At 45.2% G+C, this 27,327-nt stretch overlaps 1 protein-coding gene across 1 annotated transcript in view; it reads left to right on the top strand.

Moving 5' to 3' along the window:
• Positions 1-27,327, top strand: part of LOC109882115 (exocyst complex component 4) — a 167,093-nt gene that overhangs the window by 128,339 nt on the left and 11,427 nt on the right. Inside the window, exons 8-10 of the mRNA XM_031816020.1 lie at positions 10,185-10,326; positions 14,153-14,331; positions 15,078-15,237. Coding sequence (XP_031671880.1) covers positions 10,185-10,326; positions 14,153-14,331; positions 15,078-15,237 — 481 coding nt within the window. The remainder of the gene's footprint in view (positions 1-10,184; positions 10,327-14,152; positions 14,332-15,077; positions 15,238-27,327) is intronic.

Here is a 27,327-nt window from a genome sequence, read left to right as displayed (position 1 = left end):
CCGGGCCGGCCTTTGCCCAGGCCTGGTCTATGGTGTGGGCTAACAAGAATAAACATATGACTATATTTTGAGCTGTGTACTCAAGAGCTTCTCTGTTTTCAAATCAAATGTTATTATTCACATGCTTTGTAAACAACGTGTAGACTAACAGTGACCTATTTACTTACCTATATCCCAACAATGCAGAGAGAAAAAGAGAAAAATCAATTATAACAACACAATAAATACACGATAACTTGGCTATATACACGGGGGACCAGTACAGAGTCCATGATAACCTGGCTATATACACGGGGTACCAGTACAGAGTCCATGATAACCTGGCTATATACACGGGGTACCAGTACAGAGTCAATGATAACTTGGCTATATACACGGGGGACCAGTACAGAGTCAATGATAACTTGGCTATATACACGGGGTACCAGTACAGAGTCAATGATAACTTGGTTATATACACGGGGTACCAGTACAGAGTCAATGATAACCTGGCTATATACACGGGGTACCAGTACAGAGTCAATGATAACTTGGCTATATACACGGGGTACCAGTACAGAGTCAATGATAACTTGGTTATATACACGGGGTACCAGTACAGAGTCAATGATAACTTGGCTATATACACGGGGTACCAGTACAGAGTCAATGATAACTTGGCTATATACACGGGGTACCAGTACAGAGTCAATGATAACTTGGCTATATACACGGGGTACCAGTACAGAGTCAATGATAACTTGGCTATATACACTGGGTACCAGTACAGAGTCAATGATAACTTGGCTATATACACGGGGTACCAGTACAGAGTCAATGATAAGTTGACTATATACACTGGGTACCAGTACAGAGTCAATGATAAGTTGACTATATACACGGGGTACCAGTACAGAGTCAATGATAAGTTGACTATATACACTAGGTACCAGTACAGAGTCAATGATAAGTTGACTATATACACTGGGTACCAGTACAGAGTCAATGATAAGTTGACTATATACACTGGGTACCAGTACAGAGTCAATGATAAGTTGACTATATACACGGGGGTACCAGTACAGAGTCAATGATAAGTTGACTATATACACTGGGTACCAGTACAGAGTCAATGATAACTTGGCTATATACACTAGGTACCAGTACAGAGTCAATGATAACTTGGCTATATACACGGGGTACCAGTACAGAGTCAATGATAAGTTGACTATATACACGGGGTACCAGTACAGAGTCAATGATAACTTGACTATATACACTAGGTACCAGTACAGAGTCCATGATAAGTTGACTATATACACTAGGTACCAGTACAGAGTCAATGATAAGTTGACTATATACACGGGGTACCAGTACAGAGTCAATGATAAGTTGACTATATACACTAGGTACCAGTACAGAGTCAATGATAAGTTGACTATATACACGGGGTACCAGTACAGAGTCAATGATAACTTGGCTATATACACGGGGTACCAGTACAGAGTCAATGATAACTTGGCTATATACACGGGGTACCAGTACAGAGTCAATGATAACTTGGCTATATACACAGGGGACCAGTACAGAGTCAATGATAACTTGGCTATATACACGGGGGACCAGTACAGAGTCAATGATAACTTGGCTATATACACGGGGTACCAGTACAGAGTCAATGATAACTTGGTTATATACACGGGGTACCAGTACAGAGTCAATGATAACCTGGCTATATACACGGGGTACCAGTACAGAGTCAATGATAACTTGGCTATATACACGGGGTACCAGTACAGAGTCAATGATAACTTGGTTATATACACGGGGTACCAGTACAGAGTCAATGATAACTTGGCTATATACACGGGGTACCAGTACAGAGTCAATGATAACTTGGCTATATACACGGGGTACCAGTACAGAGTCAATGATAACTTGGCTATATACACGGGGTACCAGTACAGAGTCAATGATAACTTGGCTATATACACTGGGTACCAGTACAGAGTCAATGATAACTTGGCTATATACACGGGGTACCAGTACAGAGTCAATGATAACTTGGCTATATACACGGGGTACCAGTACAGAGTCAATGATAAGTTGACTATATACACTGGGTACCAGTACAGAGTCAATGATAAGTTGACTATATACACTAGGTACCAGTACAGAGTCAATGATAACTTGGGTATATATTTATTTTAAGAATGTGAAATGTGTCCCTAAACTCAAATTATATTCATTAATAACTTTAGTGAAGTGGGCAACATAGCCAAAACATTTGTGATTTACAGCACCCTACTAGCGTGGAGGGACTGTAGGAAATACCTGCCAAATATTTTCTCTATGTTGCCTATAGTAGGCAACTCAGACTTGCCAAATGCCCTGAGTGATGCCAATATTAATCTTTGGCATGCGCTAGGAATCAGGACCTTTTCAGACCTATTTCATCAGAAAACCACTACACTGAAATCCTTTCAAGAGCTCTGCAGTGAATTCAATGTGCCAAGATCCCATTTTTTTTTAAATATCTTCAAATTAGACACGTCATTTCCTCATTTACTTCCAAGAGGAGGTTTAGAGCTCAGCTGAATGAAGTTGAAACCCTTCTTGTCACAGCACAATCCATTAAAGGCTAAATCTCCTACATCTATAGACTACTTTCTGAGAAAGGAGGCTCCTCCTTTACTCCTTTGAAAATAATCTAGGAAAAGGACCTTGGTCTGGCTATCAGTGATGAGTTATGGGTGGAGGTTTGCAACAGGGTATACTGCTCCTCTACTACTCTACTATGTAAAAATGAAAGAATCTAATTACACATTTTTGTACAAATTTTATTACACTCCAATGAGACTCCATAGAATGAAAACAGACATGTCTCCTAACTGTAAAAGATGTACCTCTGAAAGTGGAACATATATGCATGTATTTTGGAGCTATAGAGAGATTGCCAGATTCTGGCACTCTATACATACTGCTGCACAGAAAATACTAGATTTTCCAGTTTGATATGACCCCGTGTAACTATCTAATGCCCAGAACTTTGTTCTTGATCCTGACGGAGAAAATGTGCTTATGACTATTACATACTTTGCTCAGAAATGTATTCTTCTATTGTGGGCCTCTAATACTTCTCCTACATTTAAAATGTGGATTGACCAGATTGTTGACTTTCTCCCTCTTGAAAAGCTCACTTATGACCTCCACAAGAGACAGCTCAAGTTTGATAGACTCTGGTCTCCACTACTCAACTGTATTTCAAATTGGACAGAGTGAATGGGGTGATTAGGGAAATGAGCAGATACATATTGTGTAAGGTCCTGTAAAAACTAAAAACGAATTATTTGCTCGTCATCTCAGCTAAGGCTGGAAATAACTAATACGAATATATATATTTTTATTCTATTTTTATTTTTATTATTATTATTATTTTCTGTTTGTTGGTTGATTGAAAAACAAGAACTTAATAAAACTTTAAATTGAAAGAAAAGAAAATGTGAAATGTCAGAATAATAGTAGAGAGAATGATTTATTTCAGCTCATCACATTCCCACATCCCCAAGTTTACATACGCTCAATTAGTATTTGGTAGCATTGCCTTTAAATTGTTTAACTTGGGTCAAACGTTTCGGGTAGCCTTCCACAAGCTTCCCACAATAAGTTGGGTGAATTTTGGCCCATTCCTCCTGACAGAGCTGGTGTAACTGTCAGGTTTGTAGGCCTCCTTGCTCAGACACTTTTTCAATTCTGCCCACAAATGTTCTATAAGATTGAGGTCAGGGCTTTGTGATGGCCACTCCAATACCTTGACTTTGTTGTCCTTAAGCCATTTTGCCACAACTTTGGAAGTATGCTTGGGGGTCATTGTCCATTTGGAAGACCCATTTGCGACCAAGCTTTAACTTCCTGACAATATATCCACAGAATTTTCCAGCCTCATGATGCCATCTATTTTGTGAAGTGCACCAGTCCCTCCTGCAGCAAAGCACCCCCACAACAAGATGCTGCCACCCCCGTGCTTCACGGTTGGGATGGTGTTCTTCGGCTTGCAAGGCTCCTCCTTTTTCTTCCAAACATAACAATGGTCATTATGGCCAGAGGACATTTTTTCAAAAAGTACGATATTTGTCCCCATATGCAGTTGCAAACCGTAGTCTGGCTTTTTTATGCCGGTTTTGGAGCAGTGGCTTCTTCCTTGCTGAGCAGCCTTTCAGGTTATGTCGATATAGGACCCATTTTACCGTGGATATAGATACTTTTGTGCCTGTTTCCTCCAGCATCTTCACAAGGTCCTTTACTGTTGTTCTGGGATTGATTTGCACTTTTAGCACCAAAGTACGTTCATCTCTAGGAGACAGAACGTGTCTCCTTCCTGAGCGGTATGAATGCTGCATGGTCCCATGGTGTTTATACTTGCGTACTATTGTTTGTACAGATGAACGTGGTACCTTCAGGCATTTGGAAATTGCTCCCAAGGATGAACCAGACTTGTGGAGGTCCACAATTTTTTTTCTGAGGTCTGATTTCTTTTGATTTTCCCATGATGTCAATTAAAGAGGCACTGAGTTTGAAGGTAGGCCTTAAAATAAATCCACAGGAACACCTCCAATTGACTCAAATGATGTCAATTAGCCTATCAGAAGCTTTTAAAGCCATGACTTCATTTTCTGGAATTTTCCAAGCTGTTTAAAGGCACAGTCAACTTAGTGTATGTAAACTTCTGACCCACTGGAATTGTGATACAGTGAATTACAAGTGAAATAATCTGTCTGTAAACAATTGTTGGAAAAATTACTTGTGTCCTGCACAAAGTAGATGTCCTAACCGACTTGCCAAAACTGTAGTTTGTTAACAAGAAATTTGTGGAGTGGTTGAAAACCTAGTTTTAATGTCTCCAACCTAAGTGTATGTAAACTTCCGAATTCAACTGCATGTACACACAGGTAGGGATACAGTGACTAGGCAACAGGATAGATAATAAACAGTAACAGCAGCGTATGTGATGAGTCAATAGAGTTAGTGGCAAAAGGGTCCGTGCTGATTTTAAATCTTTTTATGGCTTTGGGGGTGGATGCTGTTCAGCGTCCTGTTGGTTCCAGACTTGGTATCTCTTGTTGTGCGGTAACAGAGAGAACAGTCTATGACTTGGGTGGCTGGAGTCTTTGACCATTTTTAGGACCTTCCTCTGACACCGCCTGGTATAGAGGTCCAGAATGGCATGGAGCTCGGCCCCAGTGATGTACTGGGCCATACGCACTACCCTCTGTAGCTCTTTGCGGTCGGATGTCAAGCAGTTGCCATACCAGGCGGTGATGCAGCCAGTCAAGATGCTCTCAAGGGTGCAGCTGTCAAACCTTTTGAGGATCTGAGGGCCCATGCTAAATCTTGGTACACTTAAAACCAGAACAATTTATAAATAGTTCACCACCTTTGTTTGCTTTGAATTTCTTCTGTGTAATGTCTTCATGAACACACTCTGGAATTGTAAAGTGTTATTCACCTGTCCCCATGGGATAACCTTTTGAAGAACCCTTTTTGGTTCCATGTAGAACCCTTTTCACAGACAGTTCTACCTGGAACCCAAAAGGGTTCTTTAAATGGTTATCCTATGGGGACAGCCAAAATACCCTTTTGGTTTCCATGTAGAACCCTTTTCACAGACAGTTCTACCTGGAACCCAACTCTTTAAATGGTTATCCTATGGGGACAGCCAAAATACCCTTTTGGTTTCCATGTAGAACCCTTTTCACAGACAGTTCTACCTGGAACCCAAAAGGGTTCTTTAAATGGTTATCCTATGGGGACAGCCAAAATACCCTTTTGGTTTCCATGTAGAACCCTTTTCACAGACAGTTCTACCTGGAACCCAACTCTTTAAATGGTTATCCTATGGGGACAGCCAAAATACCCTTTTGGTTTCCATGTAGAACCCTTTTCACAGACAGTTCTACCTGGAACCCAACTCTTTAAAGGGTTATCCTATGGGGACAGCCAAAATACCCTTTTGGAACCCTTTTTTCTAAGAGTGCAGTTATACAATATTATAATTATTTAGGGAACATCATGCAACAGACTTGTGCATTGTGATTGAATTTGTGCTTTAGGGTTATATCGTCTCAAGACAATTAATCTTTACTTTTGTAAAAGTCAAGTAACTGAATTTTCTTTCGTGCAACGCAACCCTGTTCTTTTGTTTTGTTCTTTGTGGAAAGACGAAAGGAAATGATGGTGTGTGTTCCATGATTAATTGTCTGAGTCAGGGGATCAGCATTCAGACTCATCTCTAACCATGATACTGCAGTATTTCCGGTTTCTGAACACTTGGACCAAAATAAAGTCTTGTTTTTGCAGGCTGATATCTAAGATGAGGATTGCAGGGTCGTTCCACGAGTACCTTTTGCATCACTTTGATACTATTGGTTTAAATTGTGCACCAATATTGAATTTTAAAAGCTGGTTATGTTATATGATCTTATCCTTAATCTGGGGAGAAAGCTGAGAGAACAGAAGTGGTGTTGTTGGTGAGTTTGGTTCAACCTAGGTGTGGTCAAGATGTGCTTCTCTCCTATTTCTATTGGCTTTCATCCCCAGACAAACACATCTGGTCTATTTGCAGTTTCCATTAGCACGTGTTGTTGGGGTGAGTCGGTTCTGTTATTATCATCAAGGTCATATGAATGTGTTGGATATGTTTACGTTATTGAACTGGATCTTAATTAGGGTTGGATCAAAGCACTATTGCTACACAGCCTCTGGACCTCCAAGACCGTTCCGCCTCATTGTTCCACTGTCTCCTGTAACCAGGGACTGATTTAGACCTGGGACACAAGGTTTGTGCAATTAGTTATTAGGTAGAACAGAAAACCAGCAGGCTCCAGACCTCAGGGTCAGAGTGGAGTTACCCCTGATCTACAGTGTATAGCTCTGAATGATCTGTTTTCCTTCACAAACTGTTGAAGTCCCTGTATAACATATAACCTCTTGTTGAAGAGAATGAAAGGCTGCTTACACTGGACTACCTGTTCAATGAGTCTTTACCTACATTGATGCAGACCTAACTGGCATCAATGCCCGATTTCTGCCAAAGTCATCAGATGCTTTTTTTAAGAGTTCAAATTCAGAGAAACCTGTTGTTTTGGCTGTGCAGCCCCCTGTTCCTTCCTGCCACTGCAGTCAGCGCTCCAGAGCTTTGCACATAGCAGTTACTTTTCATTAGCATTTCTATATTAGTCTCTTCTCCTCCAAGCATTGTCCTCAGTGTCTATCCTACACCTTTATCTCTCTCAATAACCTCCACCCACATAGGATAGACACACACACACACACAGCTGGTGCTCACACACCCCTGTCTTAATAGAAAGAGCAATCTCCATGTCCATCTCTCTCTTTCTCTCTCTCACACACACACACACACACACACACACACACACACACACACACACACACTGCCTGTGAGCAGTGTTTGCTCAGTTGATTGGAGGACTGTGTCACTCGGCCTCCCTGTGTTTGTCTAAGCCAATGGGGTCTCAGCTTATCTTCGGCCACTTAGTTTGGCTTTAATGGGGACAAGGCAGAATACTGGGGACATGGAGACGAGACAGGGTACTGGGGACATGGAGACGAGGCAGGATACTGGGGACATGGAGACGAGGCAGGGTACTGGGAACATGGAGACGAGACAGGGTACTGGGGACATGGAGACGAGGCAGGATACTGGGGACATGGAGACGAGGCAGGGTACTGGGGACATGGAGACGAGTCAGGGTACCAAGGACATGGAGACGAGTCAGGATACTGAGTTAATGGGAACGAGGCAGGGTACTGGGAACATGGAGACGAGGCAGGGTACTGGGAACATGGAGACGAGGCAGGGTACTGAGTTAATGGGAACGAGGCAGGGTACTGGGAACATCTCTTTAGTTCTTCTTCGTCCTAGTTCTCCCTGGTTCTCTTTAGTTCTTCTTCGTCTTAGTTCTCCCTGGTTCTCTTTAGTTCTCCTTCGTCCTAGTTCTCCCTGGTTCTCTTTAGTTCTCCTTCGTCTTAGTTCTCCCTGGTTCTCTTTAGTTCTCCTTCGTCTTATTTCTCCCTGGTTCTCTTTAGTTCTCCTTCGTCCTAGTTCTCCCTGGTTCTCTTTAGTTCTCCTTCGTCCTAGTTCTCCCTGGTTCTCTTTAGTTCTCCTTTGTCCTAGTTCTCCCTGGTTCTCTTTAGTTCTCCTTTGTCCTAGTTCTCCCTGGTTCTCTTTAGTTCTCCTTTGTCCTAGTTCTCCCTGGTTCTCTTTAGTTCTCCTTTGTCCTAGTTCTCCCTGGTTCTCTTTAGTTCTCCTTCGTCCTAGTTCATCCATATATTTATATGTATATATTCTTATTCCATTCCTTTACTTAGATGTGTTTGTATTAGGTCGTTTTTTTGATTTTGTTAGATTACATGTTAGATATTACTACGCTGTCGGAACTAGAAGCACATGCATTTCACTCCGCTCACAATAACATCTGCTAACCATGTGTATGTGACCAATACCATTTGATTTGATTTGGTTCTCCTCCTGGTTCTTGTAATTGGGATCTGGCATATGTGGAATGGTCCTGGGTTCTCGAGATGAGGTGTGGAATGGTCCTAGGTTCTCGATAAGAAGTGTGGAATGGTCCTGGGTTCTCAAGATGAGGTGTGGAATGGTCCTGGGTTCTCGGGAAGAGGTGTGGAATGGTCCTGGGTTCTCAAGATGAGGTGTGGAATGGTCCTGGGTTCTCAGGAAGAGGTGTGGAATGGTCCTGGGTTCTCGGGAAGAGGTGTGGAATGGTCCTGGGTTCTCGGGAAGAGGTGTGGAATGGTCCTGGGTTCTCGAGATGAGGTGTGGAATGGTCCTGGGTTCTCAAGATGAGGTGTGGAATGGTCCTGGGTTCTCAAGATGAGGTGTGGAATGGTCCTGGGTTCTCAAGATGAGGTGTGGAATGGTCCTGGGTTCTCAAGATGAGGTGTGGAATGGTCCTGGGTTCTCAAGATGAGGTGTGGAATGGTCCTGGGTTCTCGAGATGAGGTGTGGAATGGTCCTGGGTTCTCAAGATGAGGTGTGGAATGGTCCTGGGTTCTCGAGATGAGGTGTGGAATGGTCCTGGGTACTCGAAGAGAGGTGTGGAATGGTCCTGGGTACTCGAAGAGAGGTGTGGAATGGTCCTGGGTACTCGAAGAGAGGTGTGGAATGGTCCTGGGTACTCGAAGAGAGGTGTGGAATGGTCCTGGGTACTCGAAGAGAGGTGTGGAATGGTCCTGGGTTCTCGAGATGAGGTGTGGAATGGTCCTGGGTTCTCGAGATGAGGTGTGGAATGGTCCTGGGTACTCGAAGAGAGGTGTGGGATGGTCCTGGGTTCTCGAGATGAGGTGTGGAATGGTCCTGGGTACTCGAAGAGAGGGGTGGGATGGTCCTGGGTTCTCGAAGAGAGGTGTGGAATGGTCCTGGGTACTCGAAGAGAGGTGTGGGATGGTCCTGGGTTCTCGAGATGAGGTGTGGAATGGTCCTGGGTACTCGAAGAGAGGTGTGGGATGGTCCTGGGTTCTCGAGATGAGGTGTGGAATGGTCCTGGGTACTCGAAGAGAGGTGTGGGATGGTCCTGGGTTCTCGAAGAGAGGTGTGGAATGGTCCTGGGTTCTCGAAGAGAGGTGTGGGATGGTCCTGGGTTCTCGAAGAGAGGTGTGGAATGGTCCTGGGTTCTCGAAGAGAGGTGTGGAATGGTCCTGGGTTCTCGAAGAGAGGTGTGGGATGGTCCTGGGTTCTCGAAGAGAGGTGTGGGATGGTCCTGGGTTCTCGAAGAGAGGTGTGGGATGGTCCTGGGTTCTCGAAGAGAGGTGTGGGATGGTCCTGGGTACTCGAAGAGAGGTGTGGAATGGTCCTGGGTTCTCGAAGAGAGGTGTGGGATGGTCCTGGGTTCTCGAAGAGAGGTGTGGAATGGTCCTGGGTACTCGAAGAGAGGTGTGGAATGGTCCTGGGTACTCGAAGAGAGGTGTGGAATGGTCCTGGGTACTCGAAGAGAGGTGTGGAATGGTCCTGGGTACTCGAAGAGAGGTGTGGAATGGTCCTGGGTACTCGAAGAGAGGTGTGGGAAACACTGCTGTGGTATTTTTTTATATTTGGCTATAATGTAACGTGGTGTGTGTGTGTGTGTGTGTGTGTGTGTGTGTGTGTGTGTGTGTGTGTGTGTGTTCAGATGGATCTCCAGGCTCGGACTCCCAGGTGACCAATGAGAGCGTCCGCAGCAGGGACCAGATCCTCCAGACTCTGACTGACCTGTCCAGGGCCTTCCAGGACATCGCTGACCGCTGTCTGCTGGTCCTCCACCTGGAGGTCAGGTACGTACGGACATGGACTCTCCAGGTTAAACACCCAGCCTGGGTCATGTTCATAAGACCTTTTCCTATTGGTCATGTTCATAATTACCTTTTCCTATTGGTCATGTTCACAATGACCTTTTCCTATTGGTCATGTTCACAATGACCTTTTCCTATTGGTCATGTTCACAATGACCTTTTCCTATTGGTCATGTTCACAATGACCTTTTCCCTTTGGTCATGTTCACAATAACCTTTTCCTGTTGGTCATGTTCACAATGACCTTTTCCTATTGGTCATGTTCACAATGACCTTTTCCTGTTGGTCATGTTCACAATAACCTTTTCCTATTGGTCATGTTCACAATAACCTTTTCCTATTGGTCATGTTCACAATGACCTTTTCCTATTGGTCATGTTCACAATGACCTTTTCCTATTGGTCATGTTCACAATGACCTTTTCCTATTGGTCATGTTCACAATGACCTTTTCCTATTGGTCATGTTCACAATGACCTTTTCCTATCGGTCATGTTCACAATGACCTTTTCCTATTGGTCATGTTCACAATGACCTTTTCCTGTTGGTCATGGTCACAATGACCTTTTCCTGTTGGTCATGGTCACAATGACCTTTTCCTGTTGGTCATGGTCACAATGACCTTTTCCTGTTGGTCATGGTCACAATGACCGTTTCCTGTTGGTCATGGTCACAATGACCTTTTCCTGTTGGTCATGTTCACAATGACCTTTTCCTATTGGTCATGTTCATAATGACCTTTTCCTGTTGGTCATGGTCACAATGACCTTTTCCAGTTGGTCATGGTCACAATGACCTTTTCCAGTTGGTCATGGTCACAATGACCTTTTCCTGTTGGTCATGGTCACAATTACCTTTTCCTGTTGGTCATGGTCACAATTACCTTTTCCTATTGGTCATGTTCATAATGACCTTTTCCTATTGGTCATGTTCATAATGACCTTTTCCTGTTGGTCATGGTCACAATGACCTTTTCCTATTGGTCATGGTCACAATGACCTTTTCCTATTGGTCATGTACAGATCATACTACCGCCGCTTCCCTCCGTTTTCTTTTATTTAGTCCCTAGCGAACACAACCGTGATTTCTAGAATCTTCCTCTCAATGGTTTCACAGTGTTCTTCAGTCCTGGTCCTGAGTGGGGGCAGACTGAGTTAGCAGGCTGATGTTCTGTCAGACTACCATGTTGACTGTCAGACCTTGAATAGTTCCACCTATGAGAGCGGTTACATTCGTTCAGCCCTATCCTTCAACTTTATAGCGCACCAAGTGGCAGGACTATCGTTTTTAATTTTACAACCCCTTTAGGTGTGTATATATGTATATGATTATTATTAGATAACATTGAATTTAGGCTTTAGTACCATGCCCCACATTGATAACACATTCATAAAACAGTCACAAAATAGGAATAAGGTTTTGAAGTGTCTGTCCTATATCTAGGAGATATAAGGAAGCTTTTATGGGGTAGGCACAACATCTGTTTCCTTCAGACTAGTTCGTGTGTAGCCCAAAATGTTCAGACACTACAAACAGAAGTTGGCAAATGGACGGTCCCGACTTCAGATGAGACCCCTGACACTTGTGGAGACCATCATCTAAATGGTCTGACTAACACCACTCTAGCTCTGCCACCTTTCACTGCAGATGAGGAAGTGTGACAATGGTGGTGGATTGGGACTCATCCAATAGAATAAAACAGATATCTCTAGCTTAAACTGATGGATTGTGATGGGATAAAAAATCTAACTGAGATGACTTAGATTGGTGCACCAGTATGTCAGTCAACTGTAGGGGGTTAAACAAGTGCAAGACAATCTAATAATACATTCAGACTAATGTCTCCCTGCAGATCCAGTGAGTTCACCCATTAACGTGATCCTCCAACCAGACCCAGAAAACAACCAACTCTCTCTCCATCAACAGCCCCCATCTCCTCCTTCCTCTCCAACCAGACCCAGAAAACAACCAACTCTCTCTCCATCAACAGCCCCTAACAGCCCCATCTCCTCCTTCCTCTCCAACCAGACCCAGAAAACAACCAACTCTCTCTCCATCAACAGCCCCCATCTCCTCCTTCCTCTCCAACCAGACCCAGAAAACAACCAACTCTCTCTCCATCAACAGCCCCCATCTCCTCCTTCCTCTCCAACCAGACCCAGAAAACAACCAACTCTCTCTCTATCAATAGCCCCTAACAGCCCCATCACCTCCTTCTCTTTATCCCTCCATCACCTCCTTCCTCTCTTTATCCCTCCATCACCTCCTTCCTCTCTTTATCCCTCCATCTCCTCCTTCCTCTCTTTATCCCTCCATCACCTCCTTCCTATCTTTATCCCTCCATCACCTCCTTCCTATCTTTATCCCTCCATCACCTCCTTCCTCTCTTTATCCCTCCATCACCTCCTTCCTCTCTTTATCCCTCCATCTCCTCCTTCCTCTCTTTATCCCTCCATCACCTCCTTCCTCTCTTTATCTCTCCATCACCTCCTTCCTCTCTTTATCCCTCCATCACCTCCTTCCTCTCTTTATCCCTCCATCACCTCCTTCCTCTCTTTATCCCTCCATCTCCTCCTTCCTCTCTTTATCCCTCCATCTCCTCCTTCCTCTCTTTATCCCTCCATCTCCTCCATCTGGGGGTTCTGATGAATGGTTTTGGTGGTTTTTGGGGGGTTCTGATGAAGATGGTTTTTGGGGGTTCTGATGAAGATGGTTTTTGGGGGTTCTGATGAAGGTGTGAGCAGCCAGAGATCATGTATCAGTCAGGTGTTTAGGGAAACTAAGCACCCCCATGGTGGCTCTTGGATTAGAACGTCACGCTTGGACAAATGTGTTGAAAGACAGAGGCGGAGGGGAGACATTTGATTAAGTTACAGTAGACTGATATCTACATATCACAATCTGTCCTGATAGTTACATGGTGGATGAATTCAGTCAAACATCCCAGGAGAGCTGAGCGATACATTTCCACCACCGCTTTTTCATTCTCCTTTATATACTAGTTAATGGGACATCAATTGTCCCATTTAACAATCACCCATATTAGCAAAGTTATTTCATTTCAAACTTCTCATTGGTCTAGAATAGGCTACTTATCATAATTAATGATATCAGCAAAATGCCTGCGATAAGTAACACTAAGCTGATTCCATCACCATCATGACTTCATCTACCTGTAGGGTTTGGTTGGACTAAACACACATCAACAATATTGTCTCTCTCCTCTTTTCATCCGTCTCTCCTCTCTCCTCATCTGTCTCTCCTCTCCTCATCTGTCTCTCCTCTCTCCTCATCTGTCTCTCCTCTCCCTCATCTGTCTCTCCTCTCTCCTCATCTGTCTCTCCTCATCTGTCTCCTCTCTCATCTGTCTCTCCTCTCTCCTCCCCTCATGTCTCTCCTCTCTCCTCCCCTCATCTATCTATCCTCTCTCCTCCCCTCATCTATCTATCCTCTCTCCTCCCCTCATCTATCTATCCTCTCTCCTCCCCTCATCTATCTCTCCTCTCTCCTCCCCTCATCTATCTCTCCTCTCTCCTCCCCTCATCTATCTCTCCTCTCTCCTCCCCTCATCTATCTCTCCTCTCTCCTCCCCTCATCTATCTCTCCTCTCTCCTCCCCTCATCTATCTCTCCTCTCTCCTCCCCTCATCTATCTCTCCTCTCTCCTCCCCTCATCTATCTCTCCTCTCTCCTCCCCTCATCTATCTCTCCTCTCTCCTCCTCATCTGTCCATCCTCTCTCCTCCCCTGATCTGTCTCCTCTCGCTTGCCCTCATCTATCTCTCCTCATCTGTCTCTCTTCTCCTCTCAGAGTGCATTGTTTCCACTACCTGATTCCCCTGGCCAAGCAGGGGAACTATGCCATAGTGGCCAACGTGGAGAGCATGGACTACGACCCCTTGGTGGTCAAACTCAACAAGGACATCAGCGCCATCGAGGAGGTGATGGGCGCCGCGCTGCAGCAGCACAAGTTCCAGTACATCTTTGAAGGTAAGTCTGTGGGTCGTCCATGATAATGTCGTGTTGAGAATGTAATTATATTGATTCTATTGGCTTAATGTACTTGTTTCACCTGACTGTGCTCAGGTCAATGTGTACCTGTATTGTCCCTGTGTCTTTTTGGGGTACAAATGTCCACTGCGGTGATCAATAAAAGTGTTGACTACTGGGATGTATTCTGCAGTATGTGACTGGTATGTGTTTTCTCTCTCTTCACCTTCTCTTGCGCTTTCTCTTCTCTCCTCTCGTCTCTTCTCTCTTTTCTTCTCTCATCTTTCTCTTCTCTCTCTTCTCTTGTCTCTCCTCTCTCTCTTATCTTCTCTCATCTCTCTCTTCTCTCCTCGTCTCTCAACTCTCTCCTCTCGTCTCTCGTCTCTCTCCTCTCGTCTCTCCTCTCGTCTCTTCTCTCTTTTCTTCTCTCATCTTTCTCTTCTCTTCTCTTCTCTCTCGTCTCTCCTCTCTCTCATCTTCTCTCATCTCTCTTCTCTCCTCGTCTCTCAACTCTCTCTTCTCTCCTCTCGTCTCTCTCTCTCTCTCGCTCTCTTGCTCTCTTGCTCTCTCTCTCTCGCTCTCTCGCTCTCTTGCTCTCTCTTTCTCTCTCTCTCTCTTCTCTCTTTTGTGCTCTCTGTCTCCCTCTCTCTCCCCTTCTTGCACTCTCTCTCCCTCTCTATCTTCTATTCTCTCCTCTCTCCTCTGTCTGTCTGTCTGCCTCTCTCTGTCTGCCTCTCTGTCTGTAGGTCTTGGCCACCTGATCTCCTGTATTCTGATCAATGGAGCCCAGTACTTTAAGAGGATCAGTGAGTCTGGCATCAAGAAGATGTGTAGGAACATCTTTGTCCTGCAGCAGAACCTCACCAACATCACCATGTCTAGAGAGGCCGACCTGGACTTCGCTAGGTGAGACATACACACAGGAAGGGGACAAGAAAGACAGGGTCAGAGATGGATAAACAGGACGGAAGGATAGAGAGGGGAGACAAAGGGCTAGAAATAGCAAAGAGGATGAGAGAAGAGGAGGGCAAATCAATGTAGAGAGAGAGATAATCTAAGTTATTCAGTGGGAGGCTGTGTCTCAGAAGGACACAGGACAGCTTTATTTGGACGGATCAATGTGTAATCGTTGTCTTCCTGCCCTCTGTCCCTCTCTCTCGCTGTACCTCTCTTCTGCAGTCCTTCTTTCTCGCTCCCTTTCTCCCCCTCTGTTCTGCATGTTCAACCAGCATACAGAACTGCACCAATCTACACCCCATGAGTGAGTGAGAGCACCAGATGGGAGGGGGTACAGTGCATTCAGAAACTATTCAGACCCCAGACCTTATTCTCAAATCGATAAAAACATTGTTTCATCCTCATCAATCTACTCACAATACTGTATCCCATAATGACAAACCAAAAACAGTTTTTTTGCCAGTTTATAAAAAATAAAAAATCTCATTTACAGAGGTATTCAGACCCTTTACTCAGTACTTTGTTGAAGCATCTATTCTTGGGTATGACGCTACAAGCTTGGCACACCTGTATTTGGGGAGTTTCTCCCATTCTTCTCTGCAGATCCTCTCAAGCTCTGTCAAGTTTTCATCAAGGATCTCTTGTAATTTGCTTCATTCATCTTTCCCTCGATCCTGACTAGTCTCCCAGTCCCTGCCGCTGAAAAACATCCCCACAGCATGACGCTAACACCACCATGCTTCACTGTAGGGATGGTGCCATGTTTCCACCAGACGTGACACTTGGCTTTCAGGCCAAAGATTTCAATCTTGGTTTCATCAGACCAGAGAATCTTGTTTCTCATGGTCTGAGAGTCTTTAGGTTCCTTTTGGTGAGCTCCAAGCGGGCTGTCATGTGCCTTTTACTGAGGAGTAGCTTCCATCTAGCCACTCTAACATAAAGGTCTGATTGGTGGAGTGCTGCAGAGATGGTTGTCCTTCTGGAAGGTTCTCACATCTCCACAGAGGAACTCTGGAGCTCTGTTAGAGTGACCATCGGGTTCTTGGTCACCTCCCTGACCAGGCCCTTCTCCCCCTATTGATCGGTTTGGCTGGACGACCAGCTCTTGGAAGAGTTGTGATGGTTTCAAACTTCTTCCATTGAAGAATGATGGAGGCCACTGTGTTCTTGGGGACCTTCAATAATGCAGTAATGTATTGGTACCCTTCCCCAGATCTGTGCCTCGACACAATCCTGTCTCGGTGCTCTATGGACAATTCCTTTGACCTCATGGCTTGGTTTTTGCTCTGACATGTACTGTCAACTGTGGGACCTTATATAGACAGGGGTGTGCTTTTGCAAATCATGTCCAATCAATTGTATTTACCACAGGTGGCTCAATTCTGATTCTCATAACAAAGGGTCTGAATACTTATGTAAATACGTTTTCTTTTATTTATTTGACAACATGTCTTAAAACCTGTTTTAGCTTTGTCATTATGGGGTATTGTGATGTCATTATGGGGTATTGTGATGTCATTATGGGGTATTGTGATGTCATTATGGGGTATTGTGATGTCATTATGGGGTATTGTGTGTAGATTGATGAGGGGAAAAAGTAATATAATCCATTTTAGAACAAGGCTGTAACGTAATAAAATGTGGAAAAAGTCTAGGGGTCTGAATACTTTCTGAATGCATTTTAGGTCAATAAATCCCTCACCAAATGTCCACCAGTGTCCTCCAACACCACTGACATATGACTGGTGTTTTGACATATTAACAGGAATATAGTGTATGATGAACACCCTTTGCACACCTTTCTGATGTGGTGGAAAGCGTTTATGTACCAGTACAGTAAAGTAGCGTTGTCAGCTTATATATTGAACACTGTTAGCCCAGCTTTTTAATTACCAGTTCACCCCTGCGAGGCATTATAAGGGACCTTGACATGTCCTTTCAGAGACTTCAATATATCAATATATTTTGACCAAACATAAAACAATACAAGGTCATTTTATGGACTCGTTGGACTGTAAACCAAAAGGCTTAAGACACCTAATCAAAGTCTAGACTACCTGAATCCCCCCAAAACCCAATCTGATGACGTTAGATTTTCACTAGCTTTGCCAATCTCCATGCGATGTCCTTCTATACAATGTATGTCAGTTGGATGCCGTCTTGTCTGTGAATGTGTGTACAACAGGGTTTCCCAAACACGGTCCAGGGGCCCCACCCCGGTGTAGGCTTTGGTTTTTGCCTCAGAGCTACAAAGCTGAATCAATTAACCAACTCATCATCAAGCGTTGATTATTTGAGTCAGCTGTGTAGTGCTAGGGCAAAAACTAAAACCTGCACCCATGGGAGGCCCCAAGACATTTTGGAAATGTCGAAGACCCCGGTGATAACTGTGCTGACTTGACGGTGTTTGTCTCGTTAGGGTCTTGCCTAGCTCCATAGTGGTGCTGTTGTCTGATGGCAGGATAGTAGTATAGAGGGGCCCGGCGGAGCCTTGGTTCGTCTGTTATTTCTACTCCCTTTCACCTCCACATTATGTGGGATGGTCTCTCTCTTTCTCTGTTTCTTTCTCATTCATTCTCTATATTTTTCTCTCATTAATTTATTCTCTCTCGCTCTCTCTGCCTCTCTCTTCGACTCCCTCTCTCTTGCCGTCACTCTCTCTCTCGCCATCTCTCTCTCGCTCTCTCTCTCTCTCTCATTACATTTCTCTCTCTCTCGCTCTCGCTCGCTCTCTCTCTCGCTCTCGCTCTCGCTCGCTCTCTCTCTCTCTCTCTCTCCCTCTCTCTCTCTCTCCCTCTCATTACATCTCTCTCTTTCTCTCATGTATTCTCTCTCTCTGACAGTGTGGGTGCTGTAGGGGTTGATACATCTCTCTGATGACAGTGTGGGTGCTGTAGGGGTTGATACATCTCTCTGATGACAGTGTGGGTGCTGTAGGGGTTGATACATCTCTCTGATGACAGTGTGGGTGCTGTAGGGGTTGATACATCTCTCTGATGACAGTGTGGGTGCTGTAGGGGTTGATACATCTCTCTGATGACAGTGTGGGTGCTGTAGGGGTTGATACATCTCTCTGATGACAGTGTGGCTCCTGTAGGGGTTGATACATCTCTCTGATGACAGTGTGGCTCCTGTAGGGGTTGATACATCTCTCTGATGACAGTGTGGCTCCTGTAGGGGTTGATACATCTCTCTGATGACAGTGTGGGTGCTGTAGGGGGTTGATACGTCTCTCTCTCTGATGACAGTGTGGGAGGACAACCTCTTTCAAAAGGCCAGAAAGAAGGGACAGGAAGAGGAAGAGTAAGAGAACACAAGACATGTTCACCCTTCCTTCAGCCCAGTCTCAGAATAAAGGGAAGAAAAGGCCAGGAGAATAAGAGAAGGAAAGAATAGTCAGTCATTGATTGAAGAACGATAGAAGAGAAGGAATAGAGGAGAAAGCCGTGGTGTTCTGAGTGGCTCCTGTGGTTGACCCTGGAAAGGACACAGTAATAACCATCGATCCCAATTGCAACTGAGAAGCCCAATGACCAGCAGCACTGTAGCTAGCTCTACCCAATGAAACACACACACACACACACACACACACATATATATATACAGTGCCTTGCGAAAGTATTCGGCCCCCTTGAACTTTGCGACCTTTTGCCACATTTCAGGCTTCAAACATAAAGATATAAAACTGGATTTTTTTGTGAAGAATCAACAACAAGTGGGACACAATCATGAAGTGGACCGACATTTATTGGATATTTCAAACTTTTTTAACAAATCAAAAACTGAAAAATTGGGCGTGCAAAATTATTCAGCCCCTTTACTTTCAGTGCAGCAAACTCTCTCCAGAAGTTCAGTGAGGATCTCTGAATGATCCAATGTTGACCTAAATGACTAATGATGATAAATACAATCCACCTGTGTGTAATCAAGTCTCCGTATAAATGCACCTGCACTGTGATAGTCTCAGAGGTCCGTTAAAAGCGCAGAGAGCATCATGAAGAACAAGGAACACACCAGGCAGGTCCGAGATACTGTTGTGAAGAAGTTTAAAGCCGGATTTGGATACAAAAAGATTTCCCAAGCTTTAAACATCCCAAGGAGCACTGTGCAAGCGATAATATTGAAATGGAAGGAGCATGCAGATCTCCTCTAGAGCAGTGATGTTTTGGGGCTGTTGCTGGGCAACACGGACTTTCAACTCCCTCCAAAGATTTTCCATGGGGTTGAGATCTGGAGACTGGCTAGGCCACTCCAGGACCTTGAAATGCTTCTTACGAAGCCACTCCTTCGTTGCCCGGGCGGTGTGTTTGGGATCATTGTCATGCTGAAAGACCCAGCCACGTTTCATCTTCAATGCCCTTGCTGATGAAAGGAGTTTTTCACTCAAAATCTCACGATACATGGCCCCATTCATTCTTTCCTTTACACGGATCAGTCGTCCTGGTCCCTTTGCAAAAAACAGCCCCAAAGCATGATGTTTCCACCCCCATGCTTCACAGTAGGTATGGTGTTCTTTGGATGCAACTCAGCATTCTTTGTCCTCCAAACACGACGAGTTGAGTTTTTACCAAAAAGTTATATTTTGGTTTCATCTGACCATATGACATTCTCCCAATCTTCTTCTGGATCATCCAAATGCTCTCTAGCAAACTTCAGATGGGCCTGGACATGTACTGGCTTAAGCAGGGGGACAAGTCTGGCACTGCAGGATTTGAGTCCCTGGCGGCGTAGTGTGTTACTGATGGTAGGCTTTGTTACTTTGGTCCCAGTTCTCTGCAGGTCCTTCACTAGGTCCCCCCGTGTGGTTCTGGGATTTTTGCTCACCGTTCTTGTGATCATTTTGACCCTACGGGGTGAGATCTTGCGTGGAGCCCCAGATCGAGGGAGATTATCAGTGGTCTTGTATGTCTTCCATTTCCTAATAATTGCTCCCAGAGTTGATTTCTTCAAACCAAGCTGCTTACCTATTGCAGATTCAGTCTTCCCAGCCTGGTGCAGGTCTACAATTTTGTTTCTGGTGTCCTTTGACAGCTCTTTGGTCTTGGCCATAGTGGAGTTTGGAGTGTGACTGTTTGAGGTTGTGGACAGGTGTCTTTTATACTGATAACAAGTTCAAACAGGTGCCATTAATACAGGTAATGAGTGGAGGACAGAGGAGCCTCTTAAAGAAGAAGTTACAGGTCTGTGAGAGCCAGAAATCTTGCTTGTTTGTAGGTGACCAAATACTTATTTTCCACCATAATTTGCAAACTAATTAATCAAAGATCCTACAATGTGATTTTCTGGATTTTTTTTCTCATTTTGTCTATCATAGTTGACGTGTACCTATGATGAAAATTACAGGCCTCTCGCATATTTTTAAGTGGGAGAACTTGCACAATTGATGGCTGACTAAATATGTTTTTTTGCCACACTGTACATACACACACACACATACACATACACACACATATATATGTATACACACACATATATACACACACACACATATATACACACACACACATGTATATACACGCACACATGTATATACACACACACACGTGTATACACACACACACACATATCTATACACACACGCACACACACACACATATAAATACACACACACATATATATACATATATACACACACACACACACACACACACACACACACACACACACACACACACACACACACACACACATATATATATATATATATATATATATATATATATATATATATATATATATATATATATATATATATATATACATATACACACACATATATATATACACACACACACACACATATATATATATACATACACACACACACACACACACATATATATATATACATACGCACACAGATATAGATACATACACACACACACACACAGAGTTCTGTGTGAAGTGGAAGGGTATGGAAACAGTGGCACCCAGTGGTCAAAGCTACAGTTGCTACTGCATATCTGTAATCAAGGCACAGGCCCTGAAATACTGCTGAAATGTCACATTTCAATGTGTGGTGTGTTGAACTTTGTGTGACTGTTTGTTGAAATGTAATCTGTAGATATCAGGTTGAATTAATTCATTTTCATTTTTGTTGTAACCGTTTCTGTAGTCTTTCAGTGCCTGTCTGTGTGTGTGGTGTGAGGCGTGTCTGTGTGTGTGATGTGAGGCGTGTCTGTGTCTGTGGTGTGAGGCGTATCTGTGTGTGAGGTGTGTCTGCGTGTGTGGTGTGAGGCGTGTCTGTGTGTGTGATGTGAGGCGTGTCTGTGTGTGATGTGAGGCGTGTCTGTGTGTGATGTGAGGCGTGTCTGTGTGTGTGTGATGTGAGGCGTGTCTGTGTGTGTGATGTGAGGCGTGTGTGTGATGTGAGGCGTGTCTGTGGTGTGAGGCGTGTCTGTGTGGTGTGAGGCGTGTCTGTGTGGTGTGAGGCGTGTCTGTGTGTGGTGTGAGGCGTGTGTGTGGTGAGGCGTGTGTGTGTGTGTGTGTGTGGTGTGAGGCGTGTCTGTGTGTGTGGTGTGAGGCGTTTCTGTGTGTGTGGTGTGAGGCGTGTCTGTGTGTGTGATGTGAGGCGTGTCTGTGTGTGTGATGTGAGGCGTGTCTGTGTGTGTGATGTGAGGCGTTTCTGTGTGTGTGATGTGAGGCGTGTCACACACAAACGCAGTGAGTGGCAGACACACACACACACAGGGAGTGGCAGACACACACAGAGGTCTGTGTGTGGTGTGAGGCGTGTGTGTGGTGAGGCGTGTGTGTGTGTGTGTGTGGTGTGAGGCGTGTCTGTGTGTGTGGTGTGAGGCGTTTCTGTGTGTGTGGTGTGAGGCGTTTCTGTGTGTGTGGTGTGAGGCGTGTCTGTGTGTGTGATGTGAGGCGTGTCTGTGTGTGTGATGTGAGGCGTGTCTGTGTGTGTGATGTGAGGCGTGTCTGTGTGTGTGATGTGAGGCGTTTCTGTGTGTGTGATGTGAGGCGTGTCACACACACACGCAGTGAGTGGCAGACACACACACACACAGGGAGTGGCAGACACACAGAGGGAGTGGCAGACACACACACACACACAGAGAGTGGCACACACACACACACATAGAGTGGCAGACACACACACACACACACAGAGAGAGAGTGGCAGACACATATACACACGGAGTCACACACACACACACCATCTGCTCAGAGACAGCTCTAGAGCCAGGTCCCTTCCCATAGACCTGGACATGTCACCAGAACCTCTGATAAACCTCACATCTGTGTTTATGTGTGTGTGGTTGTCTTTCTCTCTCCCCTCCATCTCTCTCTGTCTCTCTCTATTTCTCTCTCTTCTCCCATTACTCTGCCCTTTCTCCCTCACTCTTTCTCACTCTGCTGCTGTTTTTGGTTCTGCCACTGCAGGAGAGATAGATAGGGAGGGAGAGGGATGGATTGAGATAAAGAGAGAGTGGGATGGAGAGAGAGAGGATGGATTGAGATAAAGAGAGAGCGGGATGGAGAGAGAGAGAGATGGATTGAGATAAACAGAGAGTGGGATGGAGAGAGAGAGAGGATGGATTGAGATAAAGAGAGAGCGGGATGGAGAGAGAGAGAGGGATGGATTGAGAGAAAGAGAGAAAGAGATAGAGAGAGGATGGATCAAAGATGTTGTGAAATAAATGGTGATGTGAACTTGGAGACCTCCTCTCCAGCTGTCTCCCAGATATACTGTCAGTCCACCAGACGCCCGCCGGGAATCTGCCCAACAACTGCACTCTAACATTGCCCTAACGTTGTAGAAGCGTTGTTAAAATATTTTTTGCGCTAGCTAAAGACATTATCACGATGAATTAAAACAGACTGACACAACATTTTAGCAGCATTTCTTTTTTAAGGTTACGTAGACGTTGTAGCCACTTACCAGGGGTTTCTTCATGCATGTCTACTGTAGTGGATCAATGATCATTATCACAGAACATTGGAATGACTTGGACGTCACGCTGACATAATGTTTCTGAGACGTTACATGGACCTTCTACCTGGATGTTCTAACCACCCAGGTGTTTGGTCCAGTCTAGTGGATCAATGTGCCTCAAAACATCAACATCTCTCTGGCTGTGTGTGTGTGTGTGTGAGATCACACTGCGGCTGTTTAGCCATTCAGCACACACAGGTTGACTTACAGGGAATTACCATTCTGTTGAAACAAGCACTTTTACAAGAGGGAGGGAGAGGAGGGGTGGGTGAGAGAGAGGGACAGGGTTGGTATGTTCATTGTCTTACCTTTAGGAGATGGAGGGACAGGGTTGGTTAGTATATTGTCTTACCTTTAGGAGAGGGAGGGATGGAGGGAGGGAGAGACAGGGTTGTTAGTATATTGTCTTACCTTTAGGAGAGGGAGAGCGAGGGAGAGGAGGGGTGGGTGAGAGGGAGGGACAGGGTTGGTTAGTATATTGTCTTACCTTTAGGAGAGGGAGGGAGAGGGACAGGGTTGGTTAGTATATTGTCTTTCCTTTAGGAGAGAGAGGGACAGGGTTGGTTAGTATATTGTCTTACCTTTAGGAGAGGGAGGGAGAGAGAGGGACAGGGTTGGTTAGTATATTGTCTTTCCTTTAGGAGAGGGAGGGAGAGAGAGGGACAGGGTTGGTTAGTATATTGTCTTACCTTTAGGAGAAGGAGGGAGAGAGAGGGACAGGGTTGGTTAGTATATTGTCTTACCTTTAGGAGAGGGAGGGAGAGTGAGAGAGAGGAGGGGTGGGTGAGAGGGATGGACAGGGTTGGTTAGTATATTGTCTTACCTTTAGGAGAGGGAGGGAGAGAGAGGGACAGGGTTGGTTAGTATATTGTCTTACCTTTAGGAGAGGGAGGGAGAGAGAGGGACAGGGTTGGTTAGTATATTGTCTTACCTTTAGGAGAGGGAGGGACAGGGTTGGTTAGTATATTGTCTTACCTTTAGGAGAGGGAGGGAGAGAGAGGGACAGGGTTGGTTAGTATATTGTCTTACCTTTAGGAGAGGGAGGGAGAGGGAGGGACAGGGTTGGTTAGTATATTGTCTTACCTTTAGGAGAGGGATGTACAGGGTTGGTTAGTATATTGTCTTACCTTTAGGAGAGGGAGGGAGGGAGAGAGAGAGAGAGAGGAGGGGTGGGTGAGAGGGAGGGACAGGGTTGGTTAGTATATTGTCTTACCTTTAGGAGAGGGAGGGAGAGAGAGGGACAGGGTTGGTTAGTATATTGTCTTACCTTTAGGAGAGGGAGGGACAGTGAGAGAGAGAGGGACAGGGTTGGTTAGTATATTGTCTTACCTTTAGGAGAGGGAGGGACAGTGAGAGAGAGGGACAGGGTTGGTTAGTATATTGTCTTACCTTTAGGAGAGGGAGGGAGAGAGACAGGGTTGGTTAGTATATTGTCTTACCTTTAGGAGAGGGAGGGAGAGAGACAGGGTTGGTTAGTATATTGTCTTACCTTTAGGAGAGGGAGGGAGGGAGGGAGGGAGGGAGGGAGGGAGAGAGAGAGAGAGAGAGAGAGAGAGGGACAGGGTTGGTTAGTATATTGTCTTACCTTTAGGAGAGGGAGGGAGAGAGACAGGGTTGGTTAGTATATTGTCTTACCTTTAGGAGAGGGAGAGAGGGAGAGAGGGAGAGAGGGAGAGAGAGAGAGAGAGAGAGAGAGAGAGAGACAGGGACAGGGTTGGTTAGTATATTGTCTTACCTTTAGGAGAGGGAGGGAGAGAGACAGGGTTGGTTAGTATATTGTCTTACCTTTAGGAGAGGGAGAGAGAGGGACAGGGTTGGTTAGTATATTGTCTTACCTTTAGGAGAGGGAGAGAGAGGGACAGGGTTGGTTAGTATATTGTCTTACCTTTAGGAGAGGGAGGGACAGGGTTGGTTAGTATATTGTCTTACCTTTAGGAGAGGGAGAGAGAGGGACAGGGTTGGTTAGTATATTGTCTTACCTTTAGGAGAGGGAGGGAGAGTGAGAGAGAGGAGGGGTGGGTGAGAGGGATGGACAGGGTTGGTTAGTATATTGTCTTACCTTTAGGAGAGAGAGAGAGAGGAGGGGTGGGTGAGAGGGAGGGACAGGGTTGGTTAGTATATTGTCTTACCTTTAGGAGAGGGAGGGAGAGAGACAGGGTTGGTTAGTATATTGTCTTACCTTTAGGAGAGGGAGAGAGAGGGACAGGGTTGGTTAGTATATTGTCTTTCCTTTAGGAGAGGGAGGAGAGAGAGGGGTGGGTGAGAGGGATGGACAGGGTTGGTTAGTATATTGTCTTACCTTTAGGAGAGGGAGGGAGAGAGAGGGACAGGGTTGGTTAGTATATTGTCTTACCTTTAGGAGAGGGAGGGAGAGAGACAGGGTTGGTTAGTATATTGTCTTACCTTTAGGAGAGGGAGGGACAGTGAGAGAGAGAGGGACAGGGTTGGTTAGTATATTGTCTTACCTTTAGGAGAGGGAGGGACAGTGAGAGAGAGAGGGACAGGGTTGGTTAGTATATTGTCTTACCTTTAGGAGAGGGAGGGAGGGAGAGAGACAGGGTTGGTTAGTATATTGTCTTACCTTTAGGAGAGGGAGGGACAGGGTTGGTTAGTATATTGTCTTACCTTTAGGAGAGGGAGGGACAGTGAGAGTGAGGGACAGGGTTGGTTAGTATATTGTCTTACCTTTAGGAGAGGGAGAGAGAGGGACAGGGTTGGTTAGTATATTGTCTTACCTTTAGGAGAGGGAGGGACAGTGAGAGTGAGGGACAGGGTTGGTTAGTATATTGTCTTACCTTTAGGAGAGGGAGAGAGAGGGACAGGGTTGGTTAGTATATTGTCTTACCTTTAGGAGAGGGAGGGAGAGTGAGAGAGAGGAGAGGTGGGTGAGAGGGATGGACAGGGTTGGTTAGTATATTGTCTTACCTTTAGGAGACGGATGGAGGGAGAGAGAGAGAGTGAGGAGGGGTGGGTGAGAGCGATGGACAGGGTTGGTTAGTATATTGTCTTCTAGATGGACTACTAGGGAGGGGTGTGTATTGTGTGAAAAATGTCTGTTTGTTTGGGGGGGTTGTGTCTAGAAAACTCTGTGTGTGTAACATCCAATCATAAGAGTGACAGTTGGTTTACCCTCTCTCTGACATCCAATCACACCCCCAGTGAGATACCCTGTGACCCCTGTCTCTAGCCTGTCCTGTTATCCTCCTAGCATTACATGCTAACACAGCTTCCATGATAAGCAAGTGAATCATTAGCCTTCAGAGCTAGCCCATTATTGTCTGACAGACATGGACGGTGCAGATGTCACGGGGTTGAGTGGAAACGTGAAGGTGTCTGGTGAACAGCTCAGCAGAGGGAGCCTGTGGTAAAAGTCAGTTTCACCGTGTTGTCAAGGTGACAGGGCTGGGGCAGAGTCGACTCACCCCAGCTTTAATAACTACAGCTGACGGCTATGATAAACTGTTTGTGTTTAGCGCTTGTGTCTCAGTCTTTCTCTCCCTCCTTACCTGTCTGTCAATAGCAGGGGCGAAGTGGTGTTTGTTCCGTCTGGTTCCTCTATTTGTACAGTTGATGTGACTACTTATCTGTCCTTCGTTGCACTGCAGTAGCTGCTTTCTCTGGGCTAAGTTTAGAGTTAGTGACTTTCCCATCTTCAGCTAACGTGGTGTTAACTTGCGCTACCTCTTTACAAAGTGGAAAATGACTTGTCGTCTTTGAGCTAACTATCCACTCTCTTTGAACATGAGTCTTCCTGTCTGTGTCTGTCTGTGTCTCTCTGTGTCTGTGTCTCTCTTTCTTTCTCTCTCTCTCTCTCTCATAATGACTACACTGGTTATTGCTGATGAAGCTGCAGTGTCTCTGCATAGAGCTTCTCTAGTCACAAGAGGACAGAGGGAGCGAGAGGAGTGGGAAAACTTGACGGAGCTCTCATTTGCATCAGGAGCCCTGGCATTTGTTACCGCGGCGACAAGCGTGCGTTCCGCTTGATGGAGAGAATCATCCTGAGAGAATCTCCTCCCTCCCTCCATCCTCTCCTCCACCCTATCCCTCGCTAACTAATGTGGTGTTCTCAACATGCTGACAGAGGCAACCTTAAA

The sequence above is a fragment of the Oncorhynchus kisutch genome, unplaced genomic scaffold (assembly GCF_002021735.2).
Source record: "Oncorhynchus kisutch isolate 150728-3 unplaced genomic scaffold, Okis_V2 scaffold729, whole genome shotgun sequence".
Taxonomy (NCBI): Eukaryota; Metazoa; Chordata; class Actinopteri; order Salmoniformes; family Salmonidae; genus Oncorhynchus; species Oncorhynchus kisutch.
Note: the sequence above shows the minus strand (reverse complement) of the source record. Positions and strands in the feature narration are given on the sequence as shown.